Source organism: Passer montanus, unplaced genomic scaffold, assembly GCF_014805655.1.
Source record: "Passer montanus isolate IOZ18808 unplaced genomic scaffold, ASM1480565v1 scaffold39, whole genome shotgun sequence".
NCBI lineage: Eukaryota > Metazoa > Chordata > Aves > Passeriformes > Passeridae > Passer > Passer montanus.
Window position 1 is genome coordinate 8,349,655 of NW_024368707.1, and position 20,006 is coordinate 8,369,660.

Sequence of the window (20,006 nt, forward strand, 5' to 3'; positions counted from 1 at the left end):
CATTCTTAATTTAGAGGACATTTTGACTAGAACTTCTGAGCAAGAATTCACGCAGTTTCTCCTCTCCTGAACTGCCTTTTCTTATCTCCCATCACTCTGTCTAAATTACTTCACTGAAATGAAATGTGGTACTTGGTGATACACCTGGGGAAACAATTGGTTAAAAAAATTATTTTTTATCAACTGACTTTTCAAAGTCCATAATTTCCCTGTACAATTTTGCCTAAGATTACAGTTACAACTGTGTAAACACAAGAGAAAAAGAGGAAAGGGCAAAAGCCCTGGAACTATTCTAACAGAGCTGCCAACTGCCTATTAAACACCTGTGTAATTCCATGCCATTGAAATGCATTTTAATTTATCTACGTACCTATTAACAGCCAAGGAGGCCTAAATCAATATTCAAACTAGATCACTAGATAACAGTATCTTGAAAGCATTTAGCAATCGTGATTTTTTAAGTAGTATTGAACAAAAAGGCAACCATCACTTCAAAACAGGTACTCAAAGGAAAAGAAACAAACACTTCACAGCTCACACTAAATGCAATCGTCAGAAAATGGTTCAAGACAACTTTCCTAGTCCTTGGCTGTGATTATTGCCCGGAATTGCTTCAGCCACATAAAGCAGATAAAAGTCATCAAGCACATACTTCATAGTACCAGAAGTATTTATTTCAAGAAACATTACAAAAACAGTCAAGTGGTTTGAAAGCTCTATCCTAATAAAATTCTCATACATGCAACATTTAAAAACATTACCAATCATGAAAATATCACTATCCCAGTAAATACAATGACATCTTCTCTTCCAAGGGATAAAACTGGTTGGTAAGGGAGTTCTACAACCTATTGTAATCTAACACCAGTCAAACAGCACACAGTTCAACACTGTATTTCTCCAAGCTCAAGCTACCCTTCTTTTACATGGATTTCTCCTCCCTACACATGAAGTTTCTTATTCACCACTACTACAGCTTTTTGGATGGGTTTTGCTGTTGCTCAGAAAGGCACAACAGGTTTATTCCAGAAAATTTAGATTTCCTGTGAAAGTTTCTTCCATTTTAAGTTAGGGGAGCCTAACAGTGATCTTTGAAGCTTGAATGGCTTTGAATGTATTTAAATAGGTTCATTTCTTCTAGAATTGTGAACACTGGTAGTATTGATTAGTTCTTACATATGTTTAAAATTCAAATGAGAGAACTGAGAACCTAGTGCATCTGAAGAAGCAAGTGGTACTGCTGTTAGGGGCTTTTTCTAAACACGGGAATTGTTATGTGCTGAAATTTCCCATCACAGTGATTTTCAGCTAAGCCTGGGATGGGAGTCCACAGATTCATGAAGTGTGGATGGTATGTAAGCTTTTAAATTTGCTCATTAGAGGCATATGTAAATAATAGTTGGATCCTTATTAGAGTTATTGGTCTTTGCTCTACATGCTGTAACACACATTGTGCAGTCCACCTTGAGTAACTAAAGAGACTTTACCCTGAGAGTAATGACAAACTGTTTAGGCACATAAATTTACAAGATATCCACTCACCTGTATTCATACGAACACATATCTTGTATTCTCCTTTTAAAAAGCTGATAAAACCAGTATGATCAATACAAGTCATATATTCTTTGTTTTCAAAACATGCATTCGCTGTAAGCAAAGTGATTATACCACTTGAATAATGTGGCAAGTCCCTTTTCATAAATATTTACCTGGTCCACATAAATTCCATAGGTAGTGGATTTGCATCAGCATTACATTTGAGCTGAACATTTGCTCTTCCAATGAACCAGTTTCCATCATAGCCAGTTACTGAAACTGGAGCATCTGACAAAAAAAAAAGATTTCATTTATGAACAATCACAATTTTTACATTTAAAGTGAATAATGTGTAAGATTAATAGAACAGATAGGTACTCTTTTTCATGTTTGGTTTTTTTTTGTGTGCTTTAGTTGTTGGTTGCCTTTTTGTTTTTAATTTAAAGAACACTCAAAATGTACAGAGAACATGATACAGTTCCAAGCTACAACATTAATATGCAGCAGTGAACAAATTGTTTTAATCAGTGCAACTTTCCCAGTGTGTTTTCAGCAACCACACAGCACCTTGAGGAAGTGAGAGGACTTCAGAAAAAAGAAATCACTTTCATGTTTTTGGGAAGAAGGAATGGCAACTTAGAACTACTTCTCATTAAAAAGATACAGCAAAGGATCAGAAACAACCTTGGGAGAAACCAGGTAATTAAGAAATCACCAAAATGTTCACAGATGCCAACTGTAAAGATTAAATTATCCATTCGTATCAAAATGCAGAATTATGTTATAGCTCTAAAAAGCCAGCAGGTGATTTCAGAGAGGCCTTGGGAAAATATTTAAAAGCCAAGGAACAGACAAACCAGTATGACCTGGGATAAGGTCTGGAGCTGAAATGGAGAAGCAGTTGCAAAACCTAATAAGCGTCAGGGAAGACTGAAGAGCACACACTGCTTCTCACTTGCTGCTGTGTACCTTACTATACAACCTTGTTAGAAATTCTGAAACATGCATTAACGCTAATCTCAGATGAAAATATTGAAGACCAACTTGCACCCTCACTTCATTTTCAACAGGAAATCATTACTTTATTCACTGTTTGAGACAATGCAAATACTCTTCAGTTGTATCAATGGCCCTCCAATCTAGAACTTTATTTCAAGACCAATAAAATAAAGCAGTGGGAATCACTATTTTATGCCAAAATAAGTGATTCTTTACCAAACAGAACAAAACCAAGCCAAAAATCAAATTCTAGTCAAATCAAAACAGACAAGTCTACTTTTTCCAGCCACTACATTTGTTCTACTTCAACTGACTGACAGACTTCTGTGATTTAGGAACTTTAAAGCAGCACACAGCCAAGACAGGACATCAAAGGAAAACACGAAAATGGCTGGTTTTGTTCATATAGGCACTGTCTAACAAAAAGGGACCACATGCCTAAAGCTTACTGGTTTTACCTAAGCAACATTGTAAGCCACCTTGATTTGTATTCATGTTTTTTAAAAGCCATACATTTTTTTAAAGAAGCCTGGTGCAGGTTTGAATTATATGAGCAATCTGAAGCTGAATAACAAACACTAGGCATGTATGCATTATGTTCTTGTTTTCTTGTGCTAGAGTGGACAAAGCTAGGTGAATAATCTGGAAGTAACTTACTGACCACCACAAGACCTATTTTCAACTTTGCTTATGAAAATTCATGTATGAGATGCTTTCTTTTTTAATACTGCTGACATTTTAAGACACTATAAACAGCTTTTGTTTCAACCCTCATGTTTACCCATGATTCATTATCCAAAACAGTAGAAATGTAACAGTATTCTAGCTTCATTACTTTATTTTCAATATAGAGACCCTAGACTTTTGCTCCTGCTAGACCTGCCTCTTATCACAGCTTTTCTGTACAGTTTCCATTTTCCTGAAGCAGAAAGCACCCATCTCCTTCCCGTGGAAGGTGTACTGATTAAAGGGGGAAGTTGCAAGATACATACCAGGAGTAATCACCTCACAAAATACTTACACTGTATGTCCAGCATGAAAGGGTATCTCATCTCTTTTTCAAGGGTGGGGTGCCTCACAACGCAGGTTATGAGTCTTCCTCTTGCAAATCGTGTAGGGACAATCACATAGTGGCTTACAACTGTCACTGTTTCATTTGGAAACAAAATAGAGGTGGATTCCATTTCACCAAGGCCTCCTTCCCAGACAATCTGCGCAGCAGGTTTTCCAGTGGCTGCTGTACAAGTGGCTGCTACTGTCCTATTTGACCCATCTATTAGAGGGTTTGGTCCTTTCATTAAGCTCACAACTGGTTCAACTAAGGAGGGGAAAAGAAAGATTTAAACAAGAACTCCATATCTTTGAAAGTGTCACAACTTAAAAGTTAAACAAGCTCTAATTTGTTTGCAAATGCTCATGTTAATCAAACATCCTAGAAGACCATGCATTATCTCAAGAGATGACAGCTCTACAAGGCTGTTGACACTACCTCTCTTTGTCCACCCACTCAAGTTCAATGTTGTTCATTCAATGCATTTAATGCACTGAAAGGGAATTCCAGAGTGGCTGGGTCCAAAACACCAGATGCAGTGTCTGAAAACAGCAAACTAAAGGTATTAGGTTGAAATGACACTGCAGGTTGTTTTTTTCAAAAAGCTTAGATTCTGCTGCATTTTCAAGCATTCAAGAATTTATCTATACTGTCAGTTTGTGTCACTTGAAATCTACTTCAGTGTTCTAACACCCAACATTAAGAGTTTAAGCTTTTCTTGATCACTATTATAGAAATGACTTCCAAGCTGCATCTTTATTATATATACACACCACACATTGAATAAAGGATCTAATAAGTACACAGAAATACACAATTGTATATAAAATCTAAGTTTTCAATGTACAAAGTAATCTATATATTAATAAAATTTCAATAAAAACACAAAAATAAAATTCATTGTTCTATATAAAAATAAAATTTTGCCTGTATATATTTTGTCTACATGGAACTGAATACTAAAGAAATCTGCATGTGGAAGGATGTGACCTCCTTGAAAAGCCACTTCTCACTCCAAAATTTTAAAACCTTGGGGAACACACTTATTTCTAACAGGAAGTTGAGCTCCTCATGGACAAGTCTACTGCTGAGGGCTGTAGACTAACAAGCTTCCAAAAAATTTCCTTCTGGTTTAGCAAATCTGTTTCAGCCCTGTACAAACCTCCCACCAGTAACATCCCAAGTCAGAAAAACTACCTGTTGCTTCAGATACAAACCGTGGCTGGGCTGTGTTAGAATGGCCCGTTTGTGTCACCAGTTCTGTAAGGGACAGGTTTGCTGTAGTGTACCAGCCTGTTCCACAATCCTGGTCTCTTGCTCTAATCTGGCTACTGGAGTGCTCTGAAGGAAGGTCATTGCTACTCACCATAATGCTTCAGAATCCACCTCAGTGGATCAGCCCTCACTAATCACAAAGCAGAGATAGATAAGTCTTGCAACTTCTGTGCCTTTCATTATCAGAAAGAAAAAAGTTAGTTCATGGAATTTCTTTCCAATAAATGAAAGCGGACTGACAGACACATCTTGTAAGAGAATCAGAAAGAGCTAAGTTCACCGTACCTGGCAAGTTCTCCAACTACTTCCAAAGATAAATATTTTCAGCGTCAGCCCATTTAATGCCAGGATCAGTTTTTCACTTTTTTGCTCAGTCTAACACTGCTCATGTCTGAACAAGTTGGTTTATTATTTGCTCAATTACGCTAAAGGAAAAGGCAACTATTAAATTGATAACCTTATAAAAATGTAGGTTTTCTGTTCTGTGCTTAGAAGTGCTTAAAGAATATAAGTTGTTATGAAGCTGAAGAGTGTTTGAGCAGATACTGAGAGCAAATTATTTTCTTTGTTTCCCTGAATGCCCACCCTCTGAGATTTGTTAGTAAACCTACTGAAAATAAGCCAATAGCAGGTTTTTTCTGCCAAGTTGCACACTCACTCTTCTAGATCTGAAGCATTTCTAATAGAGCCTCTTTCAAAATCTGATTCCCTGCTCTGCAAGACCAGCAACAGCTACAGCTTTGTGCAGGAAGTTTGCATATCTGAACTGATGTACCTATGAAGCACTGTCTAATCCTCAAAAAAAGCCTTTAAAACCTAGTATGGAGAACTTGACATTACATAGCTTTGTTATTTGACCCACAATTTGGTTTTCCTGATTTAACATGAACACTATTGCCTTGTTCTCCTGAAATCATTGGTAGAGACTTCAATAGCTTCTGTAGCATTACTAAAATGCAGAAGTATACACAAAAATTTATATTTAGAATTTTACATGCTTGAAAGTTCTATTTTGCTGTATCCCTCCCTTCCCAAGATTTCCACAATAGTAAAATAAATTAAATTAGCAGCTATCATTAGCATTTCATGCCAAAACTGTAGACTCAAATAATTTCAGATAATTTCAGCTGGAAATAAAGGCCTGATATGTTCTATTCCTTTGATTTTTCTTTAAAAAAATGCAACCGTGTAATTTTTCCTCCACCTCTTTGTGAAGGGATATGTATGTAAACAAGAACTCTTAACTAAGTTGTAAAGATGTCCAGACCCAAGCAGACTACTCACTATTGTACTTTTAGAAAAAGAAGTCTTCAAGTAGCCATAAAGCACTATAGACTAATTTTAAAAACCTACTTTCTCAAATGATACCAGAGATTTGTCAGTTTGAGTTCATTGTATAATACTTAGTTTTACACTTGTCAAGTAGACACAAAGGTAAACTATTCAAAACTACTCAGCGTCATAAAATATAATTATTCCCAGTCCTACAGGTTTCCATATCCAAAGTACGCTTTGGAATGCTATTTGTGGCATTTTTTTTTTGTTTTTTGAAAGTGTAATTTCTATATACAGTCCTCTTATCCCAGGACCATTCGTTGTGCCACATGAATGAGATTTTCACTGACTTTCTCTACCCACAGTGGTGGTGGAGGAACACAAGAGGCAGCTGGGAGAACATTAGAGAAGCTGCTACACCCACTCAGTAGAAATATTATGCTCTATTTAGGCCAAATAAAAAAGACAGTGAGGACAACACTTTGCATGGAAAAGGAAGCCATCAATCCCCTAAGATGCAAGACCTACTTCCACAGTGTGAGAGTTCCATCTAAAGCAACATTATGGCATAAATTATATTTGAGTATTAAAGACAGGATGGCTGAAGCCATGGAAGAGAGATGGGCTGTTGCTCAAAAGATCTCAATCAATTTGCCCATCTGTGCTTGCCCTTTTACTGACTCATGACCACCACCTAATTTCACCCAGCTTATTCAACCCTCACTTTACATTCAACACAGACATACCAGAAATCTTTCACTGTTCTGGTCCTTATACTTCTTTATAGAAAAAAACACAATAGAGCATCCAGACATGAGCCTTAAATCCTACTGCATCAAGTTTAGAGGCCAAAAAGCTGCTTTTTGGTTTTCCTGACCTTCATAAGCCTTTTTCAATTGCTTCTTTTAGTTTTAAAACTATTTTTCTGCACACACTGGGCACAGGAGGTCTGGATGATGTTGGCATGATTACAACACAAACAGGATTATTTCCTCCCAACATTAAATTTACTAATTCCTTGGCAATAGCATGACACTGGGAATTGTCATCTTCTTTATCACATCTGACATGTACTTGATTAACTTCTTTCCAAAACAGTATTTCAAGTTTTTATTTTCTCTCACCTCATTATCTTTCTGTGTACTTTATCCTGTTTGCTAATTAATAATTAACTTAGTAAGGTTTTCTTGTTTTAGTAGTTTGGGGCAGTTTTCTTGTTTGTTTTAAGGCCAGTCAGTTCACTAATTTGCCATCTACTTGATACTTTTTCTTGGCCCTGAGTATTCTGTAGTATCCAATATCTATACTGCCTAACATTCATAATCTTTTAATTCCTAACTGGAAGACATTCTGCATTACAGTGTCTAGGATCTAAGATAGACATGCCTTTGACACTCCTTTGTACAACTCATTCCTCACTTTAGCATTGGTAAGAGCTAGGCTGCAGAGGAACGTGTCGTACTTTATCAATACCCATGATAAGAAATACAACTTAGCAAGACAGAGTTAAACCAAACCAAGTATTTAAAATGGTCATGGGCAGCACTCAAGTTAGTAACATAAAAATTATGTCAGCTCTGCAAGACACCAAGCAACAAGCCCTTTCTTCTGCCCCGAGACACCAGTTTGCCTCATTTGGTCAGCATCTTGGGATCCTGGGGAAACCAACAGCTTGACACAAAAATTATTTGCCATTTTTTGCATAAGTTTAACAAGGTAAGTTTGGCAAACCAAAGTTTCAGAAAAGTTCAATATATCTGTTTGACCCTAAAAGCATTTTGTATTTCCACTGTCTTAACCTCTTCTTTTAGAGTGCATTTCCTTAAGACAACATGAAACACTAAACAAAGCAAACTGGGAGTGGGCAAAGTCACCAAACATGGCTCATGTGTTAAACCTGAGGCACATAAGAGGTTTTAAATATGATCTTAAGTGATCAGTGCGCTGTGGCACAACATAGGGCATTTTATCTTGTAGTTATTTCTTTCTTCCATTTGTCTTCAGTGTCTCCACTTCAGAGCATACAAGCATCTAGTAAATGACTAAGTATGTCCACTACACAGGGAAAGGAAACAAATTCTTTGCTAAATAAGAACAGACAGAGACTAGGAAAAAAGGCAGTCCTGCTTCAACTGGAAATAGCCGCAGCCTTAGGACAGGAACTTTTTTCCTTACTTAAGGAAGAGTTTTTTAGACCAGTGGGAGAATGAAGTCAATGTATCATTGAAGGTGATTTTAAGTTACATCAAGATTTAAATTATAGCAATTACATGCCTTAAGATTCTGATGAGCTTGGAATTGCTGAGTTCAGGCCAGCAAAGTTCACAAGTTGTGAACTTTGATGTTCAGAATATGCTTGTATTAATTTACAAGCATATTCTGAACATCATTACTTCCCCAGTATTTTGACTGTGTAAGCCTACAAGTCAGTGTAGCAAAGAGTTTCTAAAAGGACAGAAAATACACAGCTGGGGACAAAGGACTTAAGTCCAACAGAAGGTTAGCTACCATGCAAGTGAATCTGCTGGTAACTAGGATGGAAAAGCATCTTTGCAAATAACAGCTGGGTTTTGCCATTTAGAGAGTCCTGAGAGACTTAACAGCAATTGGCAATCATCTACATCAATGATGAAAAAAGCTACGATCAGAACCACTGTTTGCCTAACACTTTTTTTCCTATTTCAAATGTGATTTTTCAGAATGTATATCTAATGAAACATGTTGTGGTCCTTCTACTCTTCCAAATGTAGATTAATAAGCGCATGAGACATACATGTGCTTTCCAAGTTCCTCCAGAAACCTGATATTATGAGTGCAAAATGGACACAATAGCTAATGTTACCTGAAAAAAAACCAAACAAAACAAACCAATCTTAGAAAGAGGAACTGACTAGGAAAGGTGAGGGGAAGTAGTAAGAAATTCCCACTGCTTATTGGTAAAGCACCATAGCTGAAACCTGAAGTCAAGATACTGCTATAATAACCACACACACAGCCACTTTCAGTACAGATGGAAGTCAGGTGAAAGGGAGCTGTAAGACCACATGCTTTGTGCATCACAAAGAATTTTGGTTAAGTTACTGGTTTCAAATTGGATTAAGCCAGTTGCTTTGATGCATTTATTTTGCCCCACCTTGTGGTGAAAACCAGTTTACATACTGTGCTACAGCCCTCTGAATTATCCCACTGAATATTCTATTATTATGAAAAGCTGGTATCAAAGATGAAGAGATGATCCTAAAAAGCACACCTGCTTACAGAAATAGTCATTGACAAACACCTCAGCTACAGAAAATATCATTTTACCCCTTCCACCCCACCCCGACAAGAGATATAGAAGTACCTTAGACTAGTACAACAAGAATAGTATTATAAGGAGAGGGCAACTTAATAACCAGCTTTCAAGTCTCAGCGAAATCATTTTACCTTACACTGGAGTAACACCTGAGTTACTTGCACTTCAGCACTAATTCCTTATGACAACAATACTCAGCCCTCAACAAGAGGGACAAAATTAGTGCAAACTAACCCTCAAGTCTGTAAAAGTTTCACATTAGGACTATCCACAGTCAAGAGCTTAAATTGACTCTTTCTTCCCACAACTCCCAGAAGCCATCTAGATAGTTTTGCTTGACATTTACATTGTGCAAAGAACAGTTTGCATCACAGACCTAAGCAGCTATATTAAATTATCACATCAGCAGCACATTTATAAAATCATAGAATTGCGTTGGAAAGGACTTTTTGAAGGTCATCCAGTCTAATCCCCTTGCAATAAGCAGGAACATCTTCAACTACACCAGGCTGCTGCAGAGTCCCATCTGAATGTTTCCAGGCATGGGGCATTGACCCTCACTGGGAACTCTCTAACCTCATTACAGATGACAGACTATTTCACTGAGACAAACAGTTACCAACAAGGTTTAGAAATACCTGCTTTTTCTGAAGACCAGTGACTACCCAGTACTAACTGAGGGAATTTAGCCAACGTGGTAGCTAAAGCCAAGTTCAGCAGCTTCCCAGCACATACAAGTCCCTGGTATCAGCATTGTCTGTCAAAGTTCTAAAACACTGTGCTAATACAAACTGAATGTTTGTTTTCAGGATAATGCCTAAATAGGAATGTTATGTATTTTTAATAACTAGACAGTCAAATAACAAGTTCTAAAGAAGCAAGAACCAAAAGAATTCTCCCCTATGACATTAGTAAAAATTGCACACTTGCAACAAAAGACCAGCAAACACATATTTTGCATTTTCTTTGGGTTAAATGGTAAAATTCAACTTATTTGTAAGTTTGCAGAATTTTCCTTTCAAAAAGAAGCTGACTTACCTAATACTGTTACAGTTGTTGACGACTGTGTATTTCCAAGTGGGAATGTAACTGCCTTGCAAACATATTCTCCTGCATCAGAAAAGCTTACATTTTTTAAGATGATTGTTGCATCAGTAAGTGAGTAGTTTTTAAATGCCACTCTTCCTTGGTATTCTCCTTGAACAGATATTCCATATTCAGGGTGATGAACAGCAATAGTCTGTGAACTTTTACCATATATCTTCTCCCAAGAAACTTGTGTGATTGTTTCGTTCACATCAATTATGCATTTCAGTGCAACCTTCTTCCCCCAAACTGCTGTCACATGTGGATCAACAACTGGTCCAGCTAAGGCACCTAAACACAAAGCAAGTGTTAGTTGCTACACAGGAAAGTTATGTTGCTTGGTTTTCACCATAAGCCTTCTTCCATAATTAGTTTACCTTTTTAGAAGAGAATTCCTGCTTTTTTTCTGATTAACTGATTCACAACAGTGTGGAAATACTACAGAAACACATTTCAAGCAAAAACATCAAACCTAGACACAGACCAATAATTTTTCAGAGAATACTACCACTAATACAGACCTTCATATAAAAACAACCGACAATTGTGTAACTGTGCTAACAGTCTTCTGGGAATTTAACTAGATATGAACATTCAGTGAATTCAGATTTACCAAAAAAACAAGACATGGCACTTTTTAGCAGTCTGACTACTGATATAGAGCAACAAGAAAAACTTAAGTTAAACTACTGCACTTATGTGCTTCTCCTTAAATATTTATGAAGTCATATCTTTTATAAGTAGAAATAAGTGAAACTTCTAGCACTTACCATACCAGTAAATACTTAAAAAGCAAAGCAACAATTAAAAAAAAAAAACCAAAGAAAAAAGCCCCTATCAAAATCCCACAAACCACTCCACATTTACAGTGATAATCACTCAAAAGACCTCAACTTGAGCTTTCCTACCCTACCTCCTAATGAAGACATTTACCATCATGCACATGCAATCTTTCTGCTTCAGTGCAGTGGGGTGTCTTCACACAGGATCTTATCTCAGACAGTAAATATGCAAGAGTAGGCATAGTCAAGTGCTTGCTTAGGATTCAACATATTTCTGCTTAATACCTAAAATTCTGAACTCAACATTTTACACCACCCTCCTTTCAAGAAAGGAAATCCACTAGGACAAAGCAGTTCAATATACCACAGGTTCACAATTTCTTTTGCCAACAGATGCTCCAGCAACTTCACTCATTAGTTCTCTTGGAGCAAACTAACCTGACGAAAAAGAACCAAAGTCTTGGTCCACAGTGTATTTCTTTTTCCTGTGCTCAGATTTTAACAGAGCTATTTCAAATGCTCTGATCCTCTCTTCAGATACCAAGTCAGTACTCAAGCTGTTACTGAGGAAGTTCACCAATAGAGCAAAAGTCAAGTATAAATTTTTTTAGCCCCATTCTCATAAGCATGAAGAAGTCATTCAACTTGAGACATGAGCCACCTCTTCACTTACCAAGCTCACACAAAAGGCAAGCCATGTGTTCAGGAAAGAAGTCCTTAAAAGCCTTTATCTACAAATCCATTGTTAAAAGCTTTCTGCTTCTCATAGATTGATTTTTCATTGTTCAAACCATTTCTGAGTCAATGAAGTCACCCAAAAAAGTGATTTAGCTATGGATTTCTTCAGTGTAAAACTACTGGCTAACATCAATAGTATGAACACCTTAAGCTACACAAATAAGTCAAACTAAGCCAGAAATTCAGACCAATATTGTTGATACATCAGTAGCTAAGTGGGGCTGGTAAAGGGACAAAAAATAACAAGAAAAGAAAAAAAAAAAACAAACCCAAACCATAACACGTTTCAAATAGAGAATATCTGCCATGACAAGTAGTGCAACAACATTCTGTCTATTCTCCTCATGCTTCTTACCTGACACATTATTGTGCAGACTCTGGAAACAGTATAACTATTTGCAAACGGCCATGTACAGAGTTCTGCTCAAAATTCATCTCCACTTGCCATTGCTACATTTAAACATAAGGTGGAATGTTCCTCAAAAAGTATTTGACTATTGCTTTCTACCTTATAAATAAATTCACAAGTTACATTTGTGAAATGTATTTCAGAATGTACAGGATATAAATATTCTGTAGTGTAATTTAAGTAAAGAAAAACACTTTCATTCAGGAATCTGATTTTTGCAACAGTTAAATCTACTGAACCTTAACCTATTTAAACTTTATCAGAGTGACTGTATATAACCCCAAACAGCTTAGTACAGAAAAACCCCACAAGTGAACTTACAAAAACTGCTCAGCAGAAGGTAAGAAACTAAACTGAAAAAACATCCCAGTTAACTGAACACACAAGCTCTTTTGCTTCCTTTTACTTTTTTTTTTTTTGACAACTCTGTTCCCAGTAATTGGAGGCTTCAGCTACATAAAGATGACCACTGTACATTTAAAAAGTCAATACTCAACAATTTTCCCACCAAGGAATATTTCTAACAACTCATTTGTGCCATAAGAACATTGTTTTCTCACATGAATATTTTCAGAAGTCAAACTTTTTCATTGCTGCTATTTTCAAGATTCACAGACTGAACCGAGCAGGACCCATATATATTTAGAGACATAAACACACTTGCAGCTATAGAATGTTGATCAGTTAGATCTTTCTCCTCCACCTTCGCCAGCAAGGGAAGTAGAAAGCTAACATATCACTACTCCAAATTTTACATTTTTACATTTATCTCATCTTCTGACAACATGTTCAGACTCCAAAGACACACACACACACAAAATCAACTTATCTATACAACACAAATGACTTGAACTTACATACAGTTCATACAACAGTATATAGACTCCAAAATGTTTAAAGTGCTAGAAATAGTTTAAATCTGAAGTGCCAATGCCACATATTTAATTTGGAACAGTATCTCTTGTTTTAATCTCCATCCAGTTATTATTTAACTAGCTGTAGTTGCAGAGCAATCAAGCTAATAGCTCAAACTAGCAAGCTAATTACCATGAAGATATTCAGGGCTCTCCAAGGCTCAGGATGCTTAAGATAAGTATTTCCTTTGACATAAAGACTTCCAGTCAAGAGTCAATATTCTGCTCACAGATTGTAGTTGAATAATGAGCTACATGTCTCCCCCAAAACAACACATTTAGAGGCTTATAATGCCCAAGGTTCTGAAGAACAAGCCACTTGAAGACCACACTATTCAGGTCCTTAACTGATCCAAAGCACTGGCACACGGGACATACATTCATTGTTTTAATGAGGTCTGGCCCTCCTCCTCTTGAAATCTGACCTTTTCTGCCTTATGTTTACAATATCGAAGTCTGTCATTTCCAACAAAACTTCTGGATACATTTTGTATTTACTTAGTAATCAAGATGTTTTGTAACTTCTGAAGGTAAACACAATCATGAGGTTTTCATATTTTTTTCTTCATATTTGCCCAAGTTTTTACAGATTTGCCTTCCCTTTCCTTTTTGCTTCCTTGAAATACATGAGATTGTCCCCTACTGTTTCACATGCAGCCTGATGAGATTGCCATCTCAAGCACTTTACAAGGTAAACACAATCATGAGGTTTTCATACTTTTTCCTTCATATTTGCCCAAGTTTTTACAGAGTTGCCTTTCCTTTTTGCTTCCTTGGAATACATGAGATTGTTCCCTACTGTTTCACATGCAGCCTGATGAGATTGCCATCTCAAGCACTTTAACATGATTCAATTTCAGCTAGGTTCCTATGCACTATCTGATTTTTGATCACAGTGATCCAATGCCATGCTTGGCAATAAAGTCAAGAATCCTACCTGAAACAGCAAGGCAATGACTCTACTCATGTAACTTGACAGAATGTTCAAAGAGTAAACAAAACAAAATGATCCCTAAGGCTCACTTGCAGCAATAAAAGCCACAGAACTGCATGCTATCAAATACTGACCATGATAATATTTTCAATATCAATTCTGAATTAAGCTTCTACCACCTAACTGAAAAAAAAAAGATACTGAGGAACTATATGATAACCTTCATAACACAGCAATGCATTCATGATATGGAATGACAGAATACTTTCCACATTTACAGGCTTGTTATTTGTTGCAATAAACAGCAGATTTAGATTTTCTATATGAAGCAGCCATGCACAAGTCTAATTATAAAAGCAATGCATTTTGTTACCCACTTAACAGCACACTCCTGGCAAGACAAGGTGACCATACTGACCCTTTCTAGCCACTGATTTCCCACAACCTGCCAACTATTTCCGCAAGACAAAGCCAAACTACAGAGAAGAATAAAACTGAATTTTTTTCCCTCTATCAGCAAGTTATTCAGCTCATGGGTACACGTGGCCTTAGACAAGACAGAGCCAAACTACAGAGGAGCATAAAACTGAAATTTTTTCCCCTCTATCAGCAAGTTATTCAGCTCATGGGTACACGTGGCCTTAGCACAAAGTAGTGGCAAGGAACACAGAAGAGGTCCAATCAAAAATGGAGCAAAACAACAAGAACATCCCATTTCACAGACAGCAAGTTGCTATGTCAGCAGAACACTCTTAAAGCCAGGCTAAGCAGTATTGTTTGGCCAGTTTAATCTCAATTGACATCAGAAAGCTTATTCTTGCAGTCCTCCTCCTGTGTCATCACTAATTAGGTACCTAAAAGACCCCCATCCTACAAAAACTCACTTGTTCTCTTCCTGATTTAACCTTCTGAATTAGCTCAGTCCATCACAAGAGGCGATGCAACACAGGCAATGAGCACAGCTCCACAAATCTAGTGGCATTTTCAGATTTGTTTAACTGGAAAAACAAATCACTTTAAGACACTGTAGAAAACAAGCTGAAGCCTCAACTTAAGGCTTTACAAAAATATATAAATGACTGGGAAGAAGTCAGTGTGTCTTTTGAGCACCAGGGCATGATCAAATTACTGTGTCAAAAAAAGATCAGAACCAAGGAATGGAAGAGATTCTTGATTAAGCAGTACAAAATGCCTCAACACTAGCTTCCAATTAGAAGTGCTAAGCAAGTACTTAGCAAAAAACTGCACTTAAATCAAAGAGAAAGTATTATAATCTAGTGCTACTCTCACCTAAGGATCTGCTTTGTCACAATCCTTGCTTGAAGTGGAGTGTCAATCAGTTTTTTCGGGGCAAGTGAGCTGAGACCAGGAACAGCACAAGATAAGCTTCTATAAGCATTGCATTTACAGGACTCAGCTCAACTTCCCTTTTTTTGGTACAGAACTTGCCTTAATTTTTTAAAGAAGAAAACCAGGGATGTATTATTTCCATCTCAGAGAGCAAAACTTAAAACCTTGTTCAGTGTTCAGCACACAGTATAATAGGCATACAAAAGCCTACCAGAATGTAAAAAGTTTCAGTGAAATGAGGCATAGCAATTTGATAGTCTGAAGCCAAGACTACTGAAATTCTCAGGCTGCTTTTTCATTTTACTGAAGTTCACAGATTCTATCTTTTAAATCAACTTTACCTAATACCAACAGGAAACTAAAAACATTATGATGTAGCTCATTGTCATGGCTTGAGGCTGGCACAATGCCAGTGCCCCCATGAAAATATACTCTCCCTAGTAGCTGCTGGGAGATGTGATCAGAAACAGAGCAAAGCAGGCTCCAACTTAGCAATAAAGGAAAAAAAACGTTATTAACTACAATATCTAAAAAAGGAACAGACACAGAACTCAGAATGAAAACTCTCCAAATACATTCCTCCTCCTCCTTCCCCCATTTCCTCCACAGCATGAAACAAAACCTTAGATTTTCACCCAGTCACCATCTCTCAGATAATCAACTTTCAGTCTATCACCACCCCTCAAATAATCAACCCTCAGTCCATCAGGGAGAGAGGAGTCCCCCCTTGCACCATAGGCTTTCCCCAGAAACACAATTGAAACCTCTTGTGTTTCCATGTCACTCGTGGCACTGCCCAGAGAATATCTGCCCTTGTGACTTCTTCCCTCCATGTCCAATGCTCTCACCACTGCACATGGACCAGGACTGCTTTTAGGGTTCCCCTTTTTAAGGATGCTCCACCCAGTTCCAAAAAGTGATGGTCCCTCAGCTTTGGGACACCAGTGTCCCCCAAATTTACCCCCTGGGGCCGAGGGGCCTCGTAAACAGAGATCTTCCTCTTCTCTGAAGACAGAGGGCATCTCACACCCTCCTCAGCCATCTCTGTTCTCACCACTGCTTCACCACACTCTCTTTGGCTTCAAGGCATTGCCTCCCCCTAAATGCAGTCTCTGGGTCACAGGAAAGGCATGGGTCTGTCCGAGGCCATACAAGAAAAGAGTCCAGCCCCAGGCCACTCCGTCATCTCCTCCCACCTTGGATTCTTCTCACCTCTTCAGACATCTCTTGCTTGCACCAACTTTCCTCACACTTGCCCATTTCCTCCTGCTTCATCTCTCTCTCCTCATTCAGATTCAGGAGGTTCAGTATTTGCAAGGTTTCTAGAACCATCATTCAAGAAAGGGGTTAAAATCTTTGCCTCTGTCTGCCCAGAACTCCCACGGCGGCCAGTTCTTGGTGGCGCATCCCCCACTTCTGGCTGGCTGTGCTGCCGATATCAAACCTCAAAGCAGCACAGGCACTGTCTCTCTCTCTCTCTATCTCCCGGGGGAGGTAGGAGGGGGACCCGATGCTTCTCAGGGCTCCTCCACCCTTCCATCTTGCCAAGCCTTCACCCCCTCCTCTGCCCAAGGCTCCAGCCTACCTCACCCGGCCGCATGGCTTCCCTCCCCCAGCCAGCCCTGCCTGGGCAGGGGAGCTCTGAGCTCCTTCACGGACCTGAACCAAGAGAGTTCTCCTGGGAGTTCTCTGCCTTTAACCCCCTGTGTTCTCAGAGGCATGCATACCTTCAGTGGCAAAAACAGGTGCCAATATTCAAATCCAAGCACTGATTGGTTCGACCACAACCTCCCAAAGAACTCACTTCCTTCTCACCCTAGGACATACATGGAAATCCACCACTTGGAATAACTTCTGAATGTTAACTTCCTATGCCTGCAAATGGCCCCAAATGAGGTTCCAGTCTTGAGTTGGTTTATGGCATGAGCAGCTCTCCTCTAGGTGACTATAGCCTGACTTCTTACAAAAACCATAGAAAGAGGAATATAATTTCTAGTTAAAAATTATAAAATAAAGTTGCACAAAGTTGTATCTTTTCCAAGCTATCAAAAATTCAAAGAGACTGGCAACAAGAACTGTGAAGAGGTCAGTCTCAACTTCAGTGCTGTCTCAAAAGTTAGCTGTTGAAGGGTTTTACTAACATCAAGCTCCAGACAGACGGATTCTCAGTTAAGTGCTATCACAGGATGTTCTGCAGAATTCTGAAACACTCTGAACCACCATCTGGCCGCTCCTAAAGGTACAGCTGACAAGATATCACACCATTCAGCCAGGAGGCTTGTCTTACTCTGCTCCTCCATTCCCCACAGCTGATGGAAGGGACTGTCGGTTATCTCCCGCTAGTTGCTGCATTCAACACATGTATCTACATACAGGGAGCAAGGAACAGAAATAATTGTTGGGAAAGCTACAGCTATCATTCGCAAGATAGCATCCAGAGCCCAGAGAAAGGACTCACTGCCTGTTAAAAGGCCAGGTAATGCAATACTGGACAAGGAACTGTCATCCTAGCACTAAGGAATCAAAGATGACAAAGTATGCAAACCTATTCAGCTCCACAATAAATAATTACCTGAAAGACTGACATTTGCAACACAGAAAGCAAAGAAAGACATTTCAAAAAGACACTTTAATGCAACACAAAGTCAAAGAAAAAGTAGTTACAACTTAGAATTTAACATTAGCTTGAGCCCAACTCATAGAGTCAGGAGTTGGAGCTTCAGAAAAAGTCAGACTTGGCTGTTACCTACCATTCTTATTTCAGAATGCCACTTCACATGCGAACCAGTGCTTCTGTTCTAGTTTAACTCCATGTAAGACAGAACCTGTGCCCCTGCACACTCTGCTTCCCACCATGCTGCACAGACCTTTAGTATCAAGCAGCAGGACAATCTAAGACACTAGAGGAAGTTAAAAAGGAATGTTAGGGTCATGATTCAAATAGAGTTGGGAAGGACACTCTTAGAAAGCCAGTTTTTATAAGGTTGAAAATTTACTACTCACTAAGAATGTTTACAAAGTCCCACGAACTTTACATCTTTGTATGGAATTTTGACTTAGACCGTATTAACATCAATGTCAATTTTACATGTTCTTACACTATAATCTTTTAGACATATTAATACACAGCAAATTAAGACATACATGTTTATCCTGACACTAAACTTTCAAATGTTTATAAAGTATGTTGAACTAATAAGTAAGGCAGGGTGGAAGTGGCTGGAAGTTCTTCTGTAATGAATATTTCCAGCACTGTTTCACCAAATCTTCCAATCCCATCTCCTTTAAAAGGAAATAAGCAGGACAATGAGGTACTCTATTTCCAATAAATTGGCCAGGCTCAAAAGCAGGACTGGAGGAAGACATCTCATTTCAAGTTCCACTCCCTCAAAAAACCTAGTAGTAAGCATAATCAAGTAGTTCAAAAGTTATCCATATCCACCACTACTGCCTAACCACCACAAAATGCTTCACATCCCCATTTAATAAATCCATATCCCTAAGTATCAGAGCAATAGGTATAAATACACAGAAGAGATTGAAACAAGCAGTCCTTAATGTAACTCAAACATTGTACTGGAAAGTTTGTTAAAGAGTTCCAGATGATCTTAGAAATCTTTTGAAACACAAAAGATGAGTCAATAGTTCTGACAAACTGATCTGGTGGAAAGGCTGAAGTCTTCCTAAGTGGCATCCAGTTTAAACACATAGCAAAAACATTTAACAGAAGACTGGAGGTCAAAAGGAGAGAGTTGTACATCTGAATCTTGGTGGGGCTGATGACTAATGCATTATACACAGAGAAACAAGTGAAGCTACACTTAACAAACCTTTCCCAGCCAGGCAGAAAAATACCTTAAAGCTGCAGTGTGTCCAAATTAGACTAGCAGCCAGCAGGAACAGGTCTAAGTAACACATCAAGGATGTTAAATAACTGGTTAGAGAGCAAAGTGTGTTCTGAAAGCTGCAGCAAGTGCATGGTGATTACATATCAAGAATTGAAAGTGACACTATAGAATATGCTAATATAGAAGTATATGCTCTAGGCAACATCAGTAAGGCTCCATCTGGAGTTGTTCAGTTTGAACAGCACACATCATTTATTAGCCATCTAGAGAGTGTGAAAGTGGAGTGTGCTCAAAGGCCCAGAAAACTTGTACAGGAAAGGACTGGAAGAACTCCTTATTATTCTCATAAAAGGTAACCCAATAAAGGTCCAAAAGAACTTACACTGCAAAAACAGAATGCATGTGAAGGTTAGGAAGAAGACAAACCAGTAAAGCAGTGAAAAAAAGAACAAAAACAGAAGCAAAAACCAAGCAACCAAGCCCACTGAAATAAAGAAAACCTTTGATGCTACAG

The 20,006-nt window shown here is 38.2% G+C and overlaps 1 protein-coding gene across 1 annotated transcript in view; it reads right to left on the bottom strand.

The window, feature by feature from the left end:
• Positions 1-20,006, bottom strand: part of NECTIN3 (nectin cell adhesion molecule 3) — a 61,425-nt gene that overhangs the window by 25,128 nt on the left and 16,291 nt on the right. The window contains exons 2-4 of the mRNA XM_039717889.1: positions 10,470-10,808; positions 3,557-3,853; positions 1,710-1,824 (exon numbers count right to left, since the gene is read on the bottom strand). Of these exons, the coding sequence (XP_039573823.1) occupies positions 1,710-1,824; positions 3,557-3,853; positions 10,470-10,808 (751 nt within the window). The remainder of the gene's footprint in view (positions 1-1,709; positions 1,825-3,556; positions 3,854-10,469; positions 10,809-20,006) is intronic.